The 15032-nt window shown below is 38.3% G+C and overlaps 1 protein-coding gene and 1 long non-coding RNA gene across 3 annotated transcripts in view; one reads left to right on the plus strand and one right to left on the minus strand.

Annotated features, from left to right (window-relative positions):
• LOC309856894 overlaps positions 1–15032 on the minus strand; it is an 81275-nt gene that overhangs the window by 29369 nt on the left and 36874 nt on the right. The gene's annotated exons all lie outside the window — the stretch shown is intronic.
• On the plus strand, positions 9822–15022 carry LOC309856891 (amelogenin, X isoform-like). Its single transcript, XM_082718692.1, has 4 exons — positions 9822–10733; positions 12831–12878; positions 14248–14289; positions 14555–15022. The coding sequence occupies exons 1-4, from the start codon at positions 10680–10682 to the stop codon at positions 14993–14995; spliced, it is 585 nt and encodes a 194-aa protein (XP_082574818.1). The 5' UTR covers positions 9822–10679; the 3' UTR covers positions 14996–15022.

Below are 15032 nucleotides of genomic sequence, written 5' to 3' on the forward strand. Positions count from 1 at the left end.
TTCTCCACATCCTCTCCAACACATGTTGTTTTCTGTCTTGTTAATCTTGGTGTAAGGTGATATCTCAATGTGGTATTAATTTGAATCACACTGATGGCTAGTGATGATGAACATTTTTTTCATGTGTCTGATAGCCATTTGTATGTCTTCATTGGAGAAGTGTCTGTTCATGTCTTCTGCCCATTTTTTGATACGATTGTCTGTTTTGCATGTGTTGAGTTTGAGGAGTTCATTATAGATCCTGGATATCAACCTTTTGTCTGTACTGTCATTTGCAAATATCTTCTCCCATTCCGTGGGTTGCCTCTTTGTTTTGTTGACTGTTTCCTTTGCTTGCAGAAGCTTTTGATGTTGATGAAGTCCCAAAAGTTCATATTTGCTTTTGTTTCCTTTGCCTTTGGAGACATGTTGTGAAAGAAGTTGCTGTGGCTGATATTGAAGAGGTTACTGCCTATTTCTCCTCTAGGAGTCTGATGGATTCCTGTCTCACGTTGAGGTCTTTTATCCATTTTGAGTTTATCTTTGTGTATGGTGTAAGAGAATGGTCGAGTTTCATCCTTTTACATATAGCTGTCCAGTTTTCCCAGCACCATTTATTGAAGAGACTTTTATCCACTGTATATTTTTTCTGGGTTTGTCAAAGATTATTTGACCATAGAGTTGAGGGTCCATATCTGGGCTCTCTACTCTGTTCCACTGGTCTATGTGTCTGTTTTTATGCCAGTACCATATTGTCTTGGTGATCACAGCTTTGTAATAAAGCTTGAAATCAGGTAACATGATGCTGCCAGTTTTATTTTTGTTTTACAACATTTCCTTAGCAATTCAGGGTCTATTCTGATTCCATAAAATTTTTGGATTATTTGCTCCAGCTCTTTGAAGAATACTGGTGGAATTTTGATAAGAATGGCATTAAAAGTATAGATTACTCTAGGCAGTATAGACATTTTAACAATGTTTATTCTTCGGATCCAAGAGCATGGAATGGTCTTCCATCTTTTTGTGTCTTCTTCAATTTCTTTCATGAGTGTTCTGTAGTTGCTTGAGTACAGATCCTTTACCTCTTTGGTTAGGTTTATTCCCAGGTATCTTATGGTTCTTGGTGCTAGAGTAAATGGAATCGATTCTCTAATTTCCCTTCCTGTATTTTCATTGTTAGTGTATAAGAAAGCCACTGATTTCTGTACATTGACTTTGCATCCTGCTATGTTGCTGAATTGCTATATGAGTTCTAGTAGTTTGGGAATGGAGTCTTTTGGGTTTTCTATATAAAGAATCATGTCATCTGTGAAGAGAGAGAGTTTGACTTCTTCCTTGCCAATTTGGGTACCTTTTATTTCTCTTTGTTGTCTGATTGCTGTTGCTAGGACTTCTAATACTATGTTGAACAAGAGTGGTGAGAGTGGGCACCCTTTTCTTGTTCCTGATCTCAACAGGAAGGCTGCAAGCTTTTCCCCATTGAGGATGATATTTGCTGTGGGTCTTTCATAGACAGATTTGATGAAGTTCATGATGTTCCCTCTATCCCTATACTTTGAAGCTTTTAATCAGGAATGAATGCTGGATTTTGTCAAATGCTTTTTCTGCATCAATTGAGAGGACCATGTGGTTCTTCTCTCCTCTCATATTAATTTGTTCTATCCCATTGGTTGATTTGCGAATGTTGAACCATCCTTGTAGTCCAGAGATGAATCCCACCTGGTCATGGTGGATAATCTTTTTAATGTGCTGTTGGATCCTGTTTGCTAGGATCTTGTTGAGAATCTTAGCATCCATATTCATCAGTGATATTGGTCTGAAATTCTCCTTTTTGGTAGGGTCTTTGCCTGGTTTGGGGATCAAGGTAATTCTGGCTTCATAGAAAGAGTCTGGAAGTTTTCCTTCTGCTTCAATTTTTTGAAACAGCTTTAGGAGAATAGGTATTATTTCTCTGAAAGTTTGGTAGAATTCTGCAGGGAATCCGTCAGGTCCTGGGCTCTTGTTTTGGGGGAGGTTTTTGATCACCGCTTCAATCTCGTTCCTTGGTATTGGTCTATACAGGTTGTCAATTTCTTCCTGGTTCAATTTTTGGAGTTTATAGTTTTCCAGGAATGCATCCATTTCTTCTAGGTTGTTAAGCTTATTGGCATATAAATGTTGATAATAACTTCTGATAATTGTTTCTACTTCCTTGGTGTTCATTGTGATCTCTCCCTTTTCATTCATAATTTTATGAATTTGGGCTTTCTCTCTTTTCTTTTGGATTAGTGTGGTCAATGCTTTATTGATCTTATTGATTCTTTCAAAAAATCAGCTTCTAGGGGCGCCTGGGTGGCTCAGCGGGTTAAAGCCTCTGGCCTTCGGCTCGGGTCATGATCCCAGAGTTCTGGGATCGAGCCCTGCGTCGGGCTCTCTGCTCAGCGGGGAGCCTGATTTCTGCTCTCTCTCTCTCTCTTCCTGCCTCTCCGCCTGCTTGTGATTTCTGTCAAATAAATAAATAAATAAATAAAATCTTCAAAAAAGAAAAACAGCTTCTAGTTTCATTGATACGTTCTACTGTATCTCTGGTTTCTACCTCATTGATCTCAGCTCCAATCTTGAGGATTTCCCTCATGTGTGGAGTTGGTTTGATCTGTTGTTGATTCTCCAGTTCTTTAAAGTTTAGAGACAGCTGCTGTGTACTGGATTTTTCAGATTTTTGGAGGGAGGCTTGGATGGCTATGTATTTTCCCCTTAGAGAATTTAGATTAGATTGGAACTCATTGAGAACATTGTGAACCTCAGCCCTGGTAGCTTTGAGCTTGGCCCTAACATTGTGAACATCATTTCTGGTCGCTTTCAGCTCAGCCCTAATCAATTCCATTTGGTCATCCATGGCTTTCTCCCACCTAGCTATTGCCTGGATAATTGTTAGCCTGAATTCTCTTTCTGACATATTGTCTATGTCGATAGCCATTAGCTCTGTTGCAAAAGGTCCATCCTCTGTATTTTTCTTCTGTTGGGCATTCCTCCTCCTATTCATTTTGGTGAGAGATGACTGAACAGATGTAGCTGGATGTATTGACCATGGTGCAGTCAAGGTGCACCCTGGAACACTTCTGAGAAATCAGGATTCCCCACCCAAACGAGAGACAAAAGAAAAAAAGAGAGAGAGAGAGACAGGAAAGAAAGGGAAGATGAAAGAGAAGGTTCAGCCCAAATGGGCCCCAAGGTAAGATTTATGAAGTAGACAAACAAAAACAGACAAACAAAAAAGACTGATAAGAGTATATGACAAGAGAAAAAAATATGCAAATAAAGGGAGAACCTCATCAAAAAGAACCCCAAGTGTAATATTTATATACTATCAGGACATACACAAAAACACAGAAACAGTGGTGAAAGAAAAAGGTGGGAGAGTGATTATAAATTCTCAGTGTGGGCGAGGAAGGTTGTTTTGAGTTTTCCTGGATGTATCTTGATATCTTTGTTAAAGGACCTCAACTTTCCTAAGATAAAGGGGGATTAAAAATTGGTTTACCTATAGGGGTAGTATTGATTGGGAGAAGGGGATTACTTTGAAGTTTAACTCTATATGAGTATTAGAAAATAAAAATAAAAAGGAATAAACTAGACTAAACTAAACAAAATTAAAAATTAACTTAAAAAATTTAAAAAATTTAGAATTCAAAAAATAGAAATGCAGAAGAAAAACATAGGTGTATATATCAAAAAGTTCAGGTTAGAAGGTCATTATGGAATTTGATGTACTGGACAGCTCACTGTGATGGTAAATAGGTTAAAAAATTATCTATATATAAAAAAATGAACTAGAATAGTGGGAATGAGTAAAAAATAAGTTTTCGCATGGAGTAGTCTTGGTTGTTCTCTTGTCATCTTTTATTTATCTTTTCCCCCTTTCTTGGTTTGTTTTCTGGGGGAGGGGTCTGCCACGTGGGTCTTCAGCCAATGGTGTTCCCTGAGTTAAGTCCTCCTGCCCCCCTAAAAGGGGGTGGGCTCTGAGTAACTGTTTTTTTCCAGGCTTTTGTTCTCTGGCGGTTTTTATGTTTGTTCACTTTTTTTTCTCTTACCTTGACCGCTTTTGATGGTTTTTGTAGTTTTAGAGGAAAACAAACTGCACCCTGACCTCCCTCTCAGAGAGAAGCCTCAGTCTGGCTGCAGATCCCAAATAAGTTCCCCCTTGGCCACTGGCAGAGCAGGTTCTGAGTCACAGACCCTGGGGACGCAGGATCTTTTGCTCGTATGCAAAGCTACAGCAGCGGTGGCTGTCTGGGCAGCTCCAGACCGCCAGAGAGGTTCCAAGCAGCAGTCCCACACTGAGATTTTCCTGCTGGCCTGGGCTGGGAGTACCTGGTCTTCGTGGGTCTAAGAGTGCCCGGCTTGTGTGCATCTCTTTCAGGGGAGGCTGTGGTTTGTGCACAGCTCTCAGGCTCTGAGAACAGGTCGCAGGTCCAAAAGCACGGGGCTGGGCCTTCGCGCACCTCTCTGGGGGGAGAGTTTGATGCACGTGTCTTAGACTTTGAAACAATGGCGCATATCAAAGGGCACTGGCTGGGCCTTTGTACCTCTCTCAGGGGAGGACAAGGGGCACGCGCATCTCAGGCTCTGTAGCAGGGCTCACGCGTTTTGCCATCTGGTGTGGCTCCCATCCCCTCACATGAGCCGGACCCCCACGTGTTTTCGGGTGCACTGGCGGCTTAGGGACCAAGACCTGGTTTCTCTGCCACACTCTCTCTGGCTCAGTGCCAGGGGAGGCTGTCCTGGAACCAGGGACTTAAGCATCTGTCGCAAGCCGCCCCGATTCCCACAATCCTCCTCCCCGCGATCCTTTGCTCTTTTGGAGTGCTTTCAACCAGTCTCCAAGTTCATGCTGGTCCCTAGATGCAGGGCACTCTTGTTTGTATTGGGGTATTACTTTCCAACTGGTGGCCTCTGATGGCTCCCTCCCCCTTTTGTTTATCTTCTGATATCAGTCCACTATTACCACTCCACTTTACCTGTCTACTGGCGTCTTCTGCTCCTGTAGAGATCCAGACATGTATAATTCTGATCTCAGGTTGATTTCATGGGTGATCAGAGTTCTTTGGTAGGTAATCATCTCACTTTGGGGGTACAGGTTGAAAAGGCGCCTCCTCCTACTTCCCCACCATCTTGTCCAAGCCTCCCTCATGTTTTTAATAAAAGTAATAAACATAAAGATTTCAACCAATAAAGGCAACTGTTTTGAACACCTACTATCCAATGAAAAACAAAACAAAAGAAGAAACAAAAAGAAAAAAAAAAAAAAGAATGCCTTCCCAGCAATCTCTCAATGTTGTGATGAGCACTGGGTGTTCTATGCAAGTAATGCATCACTGAACACTACATTAAAAGCAAATGATGTACTATATGCTGGCAAACTGATTATAATAAAAAGTCAATGCCATAGAACTGATGATATTCTTTCACTTTTTTCACAGACGAGTCCCCCTCAGCAGCAGCACATTCCTTTACTGAGAGTCCACATGTACTTTGAACAAATTGGACATATTGATTTTCAGCACATCGTATACTAGAAGGAGCAGATTAGAAGGAGAGAACTTGCTAGCATAAGCATTATGGAATGGCAAAATGTGATGGGTTGCAAGTCAAGCAAAGGAAAAACTAATAAGCAAAATAATTATAACTTGTAAGGGTATCTATTAACTCATGCTACAAAAAAAGCATCTAGGAACAATTAAAAATACAAAGTTTTTTTAGTTTCTATAATAACCAAAAGTCATAGGTGTAAATATATACATGGTATGCATAAGTGAAAAAAACACGTAAGTGAAAAACATTAATCAAGTACCATGTTATTACTAAAGTTGTCCTTACAATTATCGTTAAGTATTTTATATTTATGATACATTTCATTAAATCATAAAGAAAATTAAATAACTGCCCTTTTCAGGAAGCAAAAGAAACCGAAATGACTACTCTGAAAATGATGTAACATTTATCCGATGGAGGGGTAAATTTTAGGTCAAAATAGAAAATTTTCTTTTGTAAATTCAGTTCATTAGTAAGAGAAATGTTTGCAGGAAAAAATTTCTATTGATGTTTTATTTTCTTTTTAAAAAGTTAATGATTTTAAATTATATGTCATCTTATATCTTATTTTGCATCCGAGTCAAGAGAAGACATGTGGTCAGAGAAAGCAAGAACCACATTATTTCTATAGAACTGGTCTTCAAACCCTGAGCATGGTGAATTAGCATTAACATGCTATCTAGGAGTTGAAAAGAATTAAAGCCACAATAAATAATCATTCTGTTGGTCAAATAGATCCATATAATACTCTCTTTCTTTTGAAAAGAGAAAACATAATGGTATGAATATTGTAAAACCCAAGGCCACAGCTTTTTCTTCAATGACTTTGATGAAGTCCCAGAACCTAAGTCAGGTTCGGTGGGGTGAGGAGGTTCGGAGCCGACGACTAAAGAAAGAATTCTTAAGACGTCATTGGTGCAAAATGGTGGTTTATTAAAGCACGGGGACAGGGCCCGTGGGCAGGCAGAGATGCGGCTGCCGCCCCCTTGAAAAAGCCCTGGAATGAGAGTACAGGAAAAGGAGAGAAAGTACTCACCAATTTGCACCGAAGCTCAGAGTCCAAATGTAAAGACTCACAAATCTCCTGGCTGGCTCGCCAAAAATGATGAAGTCCCAGAACCTAAGTCAGGTTCGGTGGGGTGAGGAGGTTCGGAGCCGACGACTAAAGAAAGAATTCTTAAGACGTCATTGGTGCAAAATGGTGGTTTATTAAAGCATGGGGACAGGGCCCGTGGGCAGGCAGAGATGCGGCTGCCGCCCCGGGTTGTTAGGAGTGGCTGGTTATATACACAGGAGTTGGGTAGGTGAGGACAAAGGGGTATTCAGGAGGGCTATTGGGGCAAATAATACTATCAGGATATTGAAGGCTTAGTTGCTATCAAGTAAAGACAATTAGGAGTCTGGTGGAATGTTACATTCCTGCTATCAAGCATCCTTGTTAATGAGATTTAGGTTTAGAAGAAATTTAACTTTATTTACTTTTCCTTCCACCTCCGCCTCCTTAGGTTTTATGGAGGGGAGGGTGACATTTGACTTGAGAAACTGAGTTCTGTGTCCTTGGAAATTGGGCTATTGATAAGGTAACTTCTTTGTTGTAATCTCAAGGAAATTTGCAAACCAAGGGAGACTCCTGTCTTGCAGGATTGTGATCTCAGCAAGTTAACTATTTATCACTTTATGGCAGTCAGGGGTGCCTGAGGAATGCTACACCTATGGAGGGGAGCGGATGAAGAAAAGGGGGGGGGGTTGCAAGGCGCCAGCTCTTGCTTTGTCCTCAGCCAGCCTCCTGCTCCCTCATCAACTTCATCAGTAGACATCGTCCATGGTGTTGCATGAAAAATTTTAAATGTCCTTTCATGAACTCCAATATCTATAGTTAAATAAAAGGAAGTAAAAATATTGAAAGAGAAAATGTAATCTATGCTTTCCTGCTTCTCTTTCCTATGTGTTTCATCACCTTGGCTTCTTTCCTCACATAAGTTAATGGCCAGTTTTCCTGAAATTTATTTTTTACAACCCTTTTCAAAAGGAGTCCTTCTCACCTCTAATATAAAAATTCACCAATAAATATAATCATAAATAAAAATAACCATGAACACAATTGTCATTTGAAACCCTACTAATTTACTGCCTAAAATCATTTTAGATTCTTACTTATTTGCATCTTTTAAACATTTTCTGTGTCCATGTGATGGAGTTAAGGAAGGTGATAAATACTTTCGATTTTCCAAGGATATCCTTTGTTTAGTTTTCATGCTTGTCCTCTTAGGTGGATTCTATGACTTTGCCCATTTCAAGGGTTAGGAAACTGGAACTCAGACAAGCTAAGCAATTTGTCAGTAGTATCTCGATCGTTGATAAAGCTGGGGTCAAAATTCACATAAGCCTAAGTCCAAGATCTTAATCATAATTACATTGACTTCATGAATGTTTTCTTCTTGAAATTAATTCATCAAGTATGGATCATCTATTTAATAATATATGTACATTAAAGTTTACAAATATTAAGTAATAAAAGAAATCTAGCTTTACTAAGAATTGTATCTGACTATATATTCAGTATTTCCTTTGTTAAGGAAAAAGTTCCTTTGCTAGGAACTTTATCAATTACTACTAGACATTAGTTATAATATTTTAATTGAATATCAGATTATAGAACAAAAGAATAAATCCAAGGGCTTTACAAGGTAGTGTAGAAGAAATAACATGAATTTAACATGTAACTCATGATTTTCTTAGAAAGAATTGAACTTTAGTTGTTTAGGTGAAGTAGAAACTTCTTAGAATATTGGGATGGTACAATTAAACAGGCAGTTAAAAGGTTCTGAAAAAGAAAGAGAAATTCAGTTTAATAAATGAAAGAAAGCACAAATAAATGAGAAAGGCCATAATACAAAGAAAGTCTGTTGCTATGTGGAGTGAGATAATCATGTCACTATATCCTGTGATAAGTATTTAAATGAATTACAAATAGATGTTTAAACGTGTGATCTGGTGTGAGTTTTGTCTCTTGCCTTCTCTTTCAGATCATTAGTAAAAGTATCGCCACTGTGTTGCCTCTGAGTTTTGGTTCCTTTGATAGCAAGTAGTTTTAAGGGTGGGCTGAGGAAGATAGATTGCTGTTCCTTCTTTGGATGATACCAAAATGGTGATCAAGGGGTAATTACAGGGAACAGAGGACACACTTTCCATGAAAGAAAATATAGTAGTGGTGATTCTGAAATTATACCTGCCACAATGACATAACAGGTTCTTAAAGTAATCCTGAATATATCAGCATGTGCCATCAGCTAATTTACAGACTTAAAACAGAGCAATTAAACTTCTTTTGCCTGTTAAACCTATTATTGCCCATAATGAAAGACTACATGTACTCATTAAACTATAAAGCTGTCTTAAATTTAACCAAGCTTGCTAAAAATTCATGATATACTTAACACATTTTTCCTTCAGAAATATGATCTACTCAACACATTTTTCCTTCAGAGATATGATTGGTTGTTCTAGATGCTGTAAATAGTATAAATTGAGCTCATACTTAGAAGAAATTTAAAAGATCCAGCATCCTGTTTCAGAGGAAAACATTAAAAGGTACATGGGTTTTCTTTTTAAATATTTGATCTCCTTCCTATTATGCTTCTTTATTTCTCTGTATTTTATATTTCACAGATGCAAATGTATTCCCCATTTATAATATTACATACTGTCTAGAATCAATTAATTCATTTGGACCATAATCAAATTGGTCTTTGATTCCTTAAATGAAAATTTTACTTTTTAAATGCAGCAAGGCATTTGTATGTGTACATATATTAAAAATATATTTAAATTATACAAAAATATATAAATATAATATATTATGAATATAATATAAATATAAAAAGTATATTAAATATACTTTATACATAAATATATACTATATATATATTAAAGTTTAGTTCTAGAACCCAAAAGAATATTCTGACTACAATAACATCCAAACTACAATAATATTGCTACTTTTAATTACTTATCTATTAACTTAAAATAATATTTTCAGGGTATAGTTTACAACATTGAAAAACATTTTATTTCAGTACATTAAATAACTTATTTTAAAATGGGATCATCAAAAAATGTTTTCTAACTAATTTGTTAAAAAACAGAATATGGACAAACTTTTTGTGGTTCTTGGATCAGCATTATTATACATTATATTCACTTTCTATAGAAAAGGCTAAGGTTTTCCTACTTACGGCTTTCAAAGTAGGTCAATAATTGGGCCTTGAAGCAATGTGTATTTCTTAGGATGTTTGGATCTTGCTTCATATCCCATGTGTCTAATTTATGGAGTAATTACAGAGCAGTGTCTAACAAAGGAAAGATATCACCGACTAATGATGGAAGCTTTTTGGTAGAAATCAATCATTTTAATTCATTGAAGAATGAAATAATACCTGAATCAAGGAAAATTAGAAACCTCTCTTTCTGGGAGAGGTCCTGTTTACATCTTTTTGCAATGTCAACCCCTAGAGCTCAGAGATGTTACTTAAAGGCCTCTCTATGATACTGCAGCATTGGAACATGTAGCGCTAAATCCTACTCCCTCAATCTATTTTGGCAATTTGCGTAACGTCTTTTCTCAGATGATTAATTTTTGTTTTTAGTAGAAGCAATTGCCCAGTGAACGATAATAGAAATATTTCTGTGGCTCCTTGTTCTGAAAGTATAAAATGCTATACAATAATTGTAAATACCTTAATGATCTGCTGAACTACTAGAGTCAACAGCAGTCTTTAATCATCACTTGAAAGTTACAATTAGCTCCTGTGACCTTAGATGACTATATAGGCTGGAGAGGTAAAGGAAAACAGCATTTCAAATTACATAAAGATAAGCGGTTCATTTCTCTATGTTTGTTTAGGTCAAATATAAATGAAAAGCATCTTTACACTGCTGTGGCCCAAGAAACAAGATGAGCTAAGAACTAGAGATTTCATGTGACTAAAGTAATACAATGGATGGTCCCAAACTCTTTACAAGCAATAGACTAATGTGAAGTATATATATATTATAAAGCACTAATTATGTTCATGTTTGAGATGAGACAAGAAAGGCAGATGTTGACTTATATTTCAGGTCCATGAGAAATGGGAGCCTGGATTTTGTTTGCCTGCCTCTTGGGAGCAGCCTTCACTATGCCTGTGAGTAAAATGCTCCTTATATCAGTCAGTTTCCAATTTCACAAGCTTGGACATAAAAATCTGCCCCAAAGCTGTTTAACTTTAGAGTTTAAGATAGTATGAGATCTGATGTCCTCAAGTATCTCTGTGTTTAAGAAATACTTGGAAAGGGCGCCTGGGTGGCTCAGTGGGTTAAGCCGCTGCCTTCAGCTCAGGTCATGATCTCAGGGTCCTGGGATCGAGTCCCACATTGGGCTCTCTGCTCAGTAGGGAGCCTGCTTCCTTCTCTCTCTCTCTGCCTGCCTCTCCGACTACTTGTGATTTCTCTCTGTCAAATAAATAAATAAAACCTTAAAAAAAAAAAAAGAAACACTTGGAAAATCCTGTTATAAGAAATATTCTCAAATGCCTCTACCCAAGATTCTGATTTAGTATAGCCAGAGTGGGCATAGTGTCCAGAACTTTGCTTTTTAACAAACACTTCAGGAGAGTATGTGAAAACAATCACTCTGTACATATCATTGCCTATCTTCAGTTGAAGGAACTTTTTGAGGCACCCTTGAAAGGCCTCCAGAGAAAGGCCTCTAACAGCCCTGAGCAAATACTACAAAACACAAGTTTTCTCTAAAACACAATTTCTCACAAGAATCCAACTCTCTTCCTGCTCTGCAAACCTTAGTACTGTGTTCCTTCAGAAGGTAGGGATTGTTAGTTAGGTGTTAGGAATTTCCTTCTTGAACCATCTCATCTTGTTGTCAGAGACCACATCCCTTTGGGTGCACCTGCTAAACTCTTGACTTCCCATGTGGTTGTGCAAAATCCACATGGATATATTTTACATTCAAATGTACCAAGAACCTGGAAATCAGGGCCATTCTCTTTAGACATATGTACATAAGATATGATAGCTGCAACAAAGAACCCAGCTGCTTTTTGGTGGCATAAAGAGCAGTTGATAAATCAGAAGCCAGCAGAGCTACCTCTTCTCTTCATTTCTCTCCCAAAGACCAAGATTTCGTGCTCTGGTTCCTGAAATCCTACATTGTGGCAATTCCCAATATCCTAACAGATCCCTAAATTACAAATAGAGCCATTTTCCGACTCTTCAACATACCCACTCCCTGGGGACTTATATAAAGGAGGTATAGGAAAGGAAGTTGCATGACTAAAATAATTCACAGTCAGGTGGGAGCCAAAAAGCCCTCTTAGAAAATATGAGCATTTAAAAATAATATAGCTTTAATTAGTTTGATGTTTCTGGGAGATGTTCTGCATGATTCTCTCTCATCTTTCTCTCTCCCTATCTAGGGACAACAAGCATTGTCTACTGCAGGCATCAGTTACATGGCCTCTTTTTTGACGGGACAGACAGTCCTGGTGCAGATAACTATTTAGGATCTTTTTATTTTGAACTTTAATTTTTTTCTGTCATAAAAACTTTGATAGAATAATTAAAAGAATCGATTTAAATTTCATAAATCAACTCTTTCACTTTCCCAGGGATTGATAGTGTTTCCACTTTAACACACCCATATTTTCATATTCATCAATAACTCACAGGTAGTTATTTCTTCTGTTGTTGTTAATGTGGTTTGCATGATATTTGTAAGGAACCTCTTTGATAACTAATCACTATCTACCTCTTATCTGTAAGAAAAGATTTGTGAGACAGTTCTCCTCTTCTTGATATTTCATAATTGTGTAAGAACAATAAACCTCTTTTTCCAAAATGGAGTGAGTTTCAGTAAGATATAAAACGGTGGTTGGGATTATAGTAGGATTAGTGGACCATATGGATGTGGGCGTTGTCTGATCACTGGAGGCTAAATGTGCACTGGTTTTTGTTTCCAGGTCTTGGGAAAGTCGTTTAGTTGTCCTGGACCTCTTTAAAAGGTTCCTGCACAGCATACAGGTTCAAACAAAAGTAGACTTCAAATGTATTTTGCACTGTACAGATTCTTATAAAGTAGTTTCTCTTAATGTGGACAATTGCATATTGACTTAATTTCTTCTCCTCTCTCCCTCTCTTTCTCTGATATCCCTCCTTCCTCCTCTGTCTTCCTCTCCCTTGCTATTTCTCTTCCCCACCCTCTTGCTTCTCCTTTCCCTCCATAAAAGCTACCACCTCATCCTGGGCACCCTGGTTATATCAACTTCAGCTATGAGGTAATTTTTCTCTTTACTAATTCTGACCATCGTTTGAATTAACAATGTTCTGGGGTCCGCAAAGAATACTGTGTTGATTCTTCAAGATATTTCTTAGTCCCACTTTTCCAATTCATGTTACCCCATTTCTCATTTGAGGGGTTGCCTCAAGCCTGCACTGCCCCAGCATACTTCTAATTGGCCTCTTTGACTCAGTGTCTCCTCTATGGCTATAAAGCTATCCATCATCAACTACCACTCAGGCTGAGGCTGCATGGTAGTGCAGAAAGTGCTCTGGCTGGACAGCTTTGTTCTATTCCGGTCCTATAAAAGGTGGGGAAGTCAGGTATGATGTTATTTAAGGTCCTTTACAGTTAAACAACTCATGATTCTAAGATGTTCACACTCTGTGGGTCTCCCTTGTTTCTCTTTATTGAATGTTCAATGACCAAGAAGTCTATGAGACATTCTCAGAGCAATGGAGAGCATGCTTTCTGGAAATCAGGTTTAAAGCTCTTCTCAACTACATTTTAGCCATAGGAACTATGGGCAAATTGTTTTTCTCTCAGGAGCTTTGTTTGGTTTCATTACCTGAAGCAGGGAAATAATGACAATGTTTCATTACCTGAAGCAGGGAAATAATTAGAATGCCCACACTTCAGATAGTTTGAGGAGTGAAATAGTTAAGCTATATGAAAAGTGCTTTGTCACATATAACTTGAGCAAGTTTAGTAATTGTTTCTTGTATTGACATAAATGCTATACTACTACATAAGTGTATCCCTGGACCTGAGGTTACTCAAGTACAATTTTATTTTTGGAGAAATGAAACTAAGATCTCTCATAGGTTCAGAAGATAATTCATGAATCTGTTTACTTATACAAACTGATGAAAAGTATTAACAATTTGAGGCATGATTTTGTTATATCTCAAAAGGTTGGCATATTTGACCAGAATATTTGACTGTGTTTTACACTGAGACACAATGTTTCACTTTTATTTTTTCATTGTGACATCAAGACAAAAATTAATGTTATACGACATTAATTTTTCTGTTTTGTTTTGCTCTTGCAAAGAAGAACTGGAGCTGTGGAATTAAACAAAATCACCTCAGTAAGATTATAAGCCTCTTTAACTCCACATGACCTTGTCTGTAAAAGTGACAGTAATGACATTTGCCTCAGAGTATGTAGGAAAACATGAGAAATGTATGTGATGGATGTAATACACTGCCTCACCATAGGATGTATCTGACAAACGTTTACCTTATTCTTTCTTCTGTAGAACTCACATTTTCAGGCTCCCAATTTTGGGAAGACTGCATTAGTGAGTCTGCATTTCATGCAACTAAATTAAAACAAACTTGTTCTAATGTTACTTTCTCCTAAGGTCCTTACACCTCTGAAATGGTACCAGAACATAAGGCATCCGGTATGCAGACTTTTTGTTCTTTATTTCCTTAGAATTTTAAGCATGTATTTCATTTTTCTTTTAAGTGAAATAATATACCTTTACCTCATACGGATATTAATGTGAAATCTAGTTTCATATCATATCATGTGAACAGTTAGAATTTCTTATACAAGGAAAAATGAATAAATATTCATATTACCCTAATGACAAAGAAAACATGACTACTTTTCCAGCTGGAAGTCAATGGGGCCAATGGTAAACCTGACTCTCTGTTTCTCACCAGTACCCTTCCTATGGTTACGAACCCATGGGTGGATGGCTGCACCACCAAATCATTCCCGTGCTGTCCCAGCAGAATCTCCCAAGTCATGCCCTACAGCCTCATCACCACATCCCCATGATGCCAGCACAGCAGCCCGTGGTCCCCCAGCAACCAATGATGCCTGTTCCTGGCCAACACTCCATGACTCCAACCCAACACCACCAGCCAAACCTCCCTCTGCCAGCCCAGCAGCCCTTCCAGCCCCAGCCCGTCCAGCCACAGGCTCACCAGCCCATTCATCCCCAGCCACCCGTGCACCACATCCAGCCCCTGCCGCCACAGCCACCTCTGCCTCCGATGTTCCCCATACAGCCCCTGCCCCCTATGCTTCCTGACCTGCCTCTGGAAGCCTGGCCAGCAACAGACAAGACCAAGCGGGAGGAAGTGGTGAGTAACCCTTGAAGCCACTGTGACACCTGGGAAATAGTATTTATCTACA

Source organism: Mustela nivalis (assembly GCF_964662115.1).
Source record: "Mustela nivalis genome assembly, chromosome: Y".
NCBI lineage: Eukaryota > Metazoa > Chordata > Mammalia > Carnivora > Mustelidae > Mustela > Mustela nivalis.